General features: G+C 38.8%; 1 protein-coding gene across 1 annotated transcript; it reads right to left on the reverse strand.

The window, feature by feature from the left end:
• Positions 1–4: 4 nt before the first annotated feature.
• Positions 5–2,663, reverse strand: CSUI_007415 (the miz type in nse subunit zinc-finger protein; the record flags this gene model as incomplete). The annotated part of the gene is made up of 4 exons (XM_068067560.1): positions 5–387; positions 1,268–1,331; positions 2,155–2,225; positions 2,602–2,663. Coding segments are annotated over 4 exons (270 nt in total), but the record flags the coding sequence as incomplete, so codon positions are not given.
• Between the last annotated feature and the right edge of the window lie 453 nt (positions 2,664–3,116).

Raw genomic sequence — 3,116 nt, forward strand, 5'->3', positions numbered from 1 at the left:
AGAAAGAAAGAAAGAAGATGGATGGCAGTGTGATGGGTGAGAGCAAAAAGAAGGGACGCAGGAGTCGCAGAGAAACCGAGAGAAACGCTAGAAAAGTTGACCTAGAGAAAGAAAGAAAAGAAGAAATTAGTAAGTAAATGAGTGACACCTCGTTGAAAAGAAAAAGAAGAAAAAGATCATAAAGGCAAGTAAAACGTTTGCCGCGATGATGCAAGGAAAGTCCAAGAAAGGAAAGAAAGAAGAGACAAGGTTTATCTCGCGAGAATAAGAGAGAGAGAGAGATTCCTTCTTTCTGTTCTTCTTTTTCTTCTATTTCATGCAGCGGAAGGCGTATGTACAGCAGGAAGTTTATTCAAAGCCTCTTGGGCGTGACGGATCTTCTCTTGTCTAAAAGAACACACACCAAAAAGAAAGAAAGAAGAAAAGAGGAAGAATCAAAATACAAAGAAAGTCTCTAGCGTTGCTGCATGCACGAGTCGTCGTAGTAGTAGGAATCCTTGCTCATGTTTCAAAAGAAGAAATAAAACAAGGAGCAGGAGGAGGAAAAAGACAAGGAGCGAATAGGCCACCAAACAGAAGCACATCCAATCCAACGTATGTGCGTGTCTCGAGCTAAAATGGATCTATCTACCTATCTCTGTATGTACAGATATATATCCATATGCATGAAGAAAAACGTATTCGCGTATGTCTATAAGATATACCAATAGAATATCTATATCCATCTCTCTCTCTCTCTCTCTATATATATATATATATATGTATGAGTATATATGTAGGCAAGTATATATATATATATATATACATGTAGATCTGTATATGTGCTGTATGTACGTAGACAGATAGATAGGAAGAGGAGGAGGAGGCCTAGGATAGAGAGAAGTAGGCCACAAATGCTTTTCCTTTATTTATTCATGACTGACTGACTGCGCCTATTTATTTTTTTCTTAGTCATTCTATCCAGACAAACTAGGAAATTTCTCAATACAAAGAAAGAAGATCAACTGAGAATAGATTGGAGATTAAAGATAGAGAGAGATAGATAGATGGATGAGTAAGTGTAGAGATAGATAGACATAGATAACTATAAGTACTTGAATCTGGATATGGGTAGAGAGATCGATGATTGAAGATAGATAGGAGACAGGAAGAGAGACAGATAGATGAATTCGAGACAGATCAAACATAGACAGGAGAGGAGGGGTAGGTGGGTGGATGGATGGATGAATTGCGGTCGTTCGTTCCTGCGTGCATTCAGCGAGCCGACCGTAAGTGGACGAGAGTTTCTAGATCTCGCTCTAAATCCTGACGGCATATCGTAGATCGACACCCTACACACGAAAAGAAAACAAAGATCCAAAAGAAAGAAAGAGTGAGAAAGAAAAAGAAAGAAAGAAAGAAAGGAAGAGTGAGAAAGAATGAATGAAAGATGAGACCGGAGAGGAGAGAGGTGATACCGATGATATCGAGGAAAGGAACGAAAGAAGAAGAAAAAGAAAAGAGACAAGGGTTCTAGTTGTCGAAAGAAGAGCAAGAAGAAGAAGAAGGTGACTACTACTTTTTCTTCTTTCATAGCACTGTCTAGGCCAACTATGTATGAAATAAAGAATGAAGACAGAGAGAGAAAGATCTACCAGTTTATAGATCACTATCGAGCACAATCTATCTCTGTCTGTCTAGATCTTCATCAACCTTTCTCTCTCTCTTCTTTCTTGTCATAGAGATCTAAGGTATGTTCAAAACAGGATGAAGTAGATACACATCTACATATACATACATACATGTTAACATAGACAGAGGAAGAAGATCTACTTACATATATATATATATATATATACTCCTCTATACATGCACATACAGACAGGTCGACGAAGGTGTTAAAGAGCAGGAGAAAAGTGTTGATAGGAGTGACTGATAAATGGACTGACTGTATCGTCGGTTTATGTATGGCATGTTTTATATCCCAAGGCGTGACCCAAATCTTGTGAAGCGATGTATGTACACACGAAACCTTTTAGAAAAGAAAGAACAGACGACGTCTCGATTCTCTTCCTTTCTTTCTTTCTTTCCTTCTTTCTTTCTTTTCAACTCTCTTTCTTTCTGTCTCGTTTTCTTTCTTGTCTCTTGTGCGTATATTGTAGAGGCCGCCCGTACCGACGAAAGGGCAGGGAATGCTCTCCTGTCCGCCTCTTCCGCGACCGTAGGAAGAAGAAGCTAGACGGTCACTACGCAGAGAGAGAAAGAAAGAAAGAAAGAAGAAAAAGAATGAAAGAAAGAAAGAAAGAGGGAGAAAGAAAGAAAGAGATAGATATGAGTATAGAGATATATAGAGATACACATCTGTATCTATCTCTCTCTATATGTATATAAATCGCATATAGAGACAGACTGGACAAACGCCACTTCTTTCCTTCTTCTTCTTCTTCTTCGTGTCTCCTCCTTAGCTGTATAGGGGTAGATGTGTCTCCTCTTTCTTTCTTGAAGAAAAGAAGAAAAGCACAAGAAGATTCTCGACAAAATCTTTCAGATCCGCGGAGAACTATGTGATGTATTCACTCATTCGACCAACTTTTTTGCGGTTCTCTCGTCGGGTGTACATACAGCTGAGCGAGGATGCTCTCCTTCTCAAACACGTGGATACACGACCGACCACTCGGAGCAAATCTGAAAGAAAGATAGATAAAAAGAAAGAGAAAGAAAGAAAGAGTGAGAAAGAATGAAAGATAGAAAGAAAGAAAGAGAAAGAAAGAAAGAGTGAGAAAGAGCAGGTGCGTTGTACACAAAGAGTACAGGGCGAAGAAGTGAGTCGTCAAATCTCTCTACCCATACCCCGCATTTCTTCTTCTTTTTCTTCTTCTTTCTCTCCTTCGTCAAACACACGAAGTCTATGCTCCAGATAGCCTATAACGGCAATCCAAATAGATAGGCTAAAGATAGGTAGAGGGAGGGGTGCAAAGATTCAACATAGATAGATAGATAGATTAAAGATAGATAGATAGCTAGATAGATTAAAGATAGATACATAGAGTACAGACAGATAGATAGATATATTAAGCACAGACAGACAGATAGATTGAAGACAGATAGATAGATAGATCGGAGATAGATAGATTGGA

Source organism: Cystoisospora suis, assembly GCF_002600585.1.
Source record: "Cystoisospora suis strain Wien I chromosome Unknown contig_3918, whole genome shotgun sequence".
In the NCBI taxonomy this organism is placed as follows: Eukaryota; Apicomplexa; class Conoidasida; order Eucoccidiorida; family Sarcocystidae; genus Cystoisospora; species Cystoisospora suis.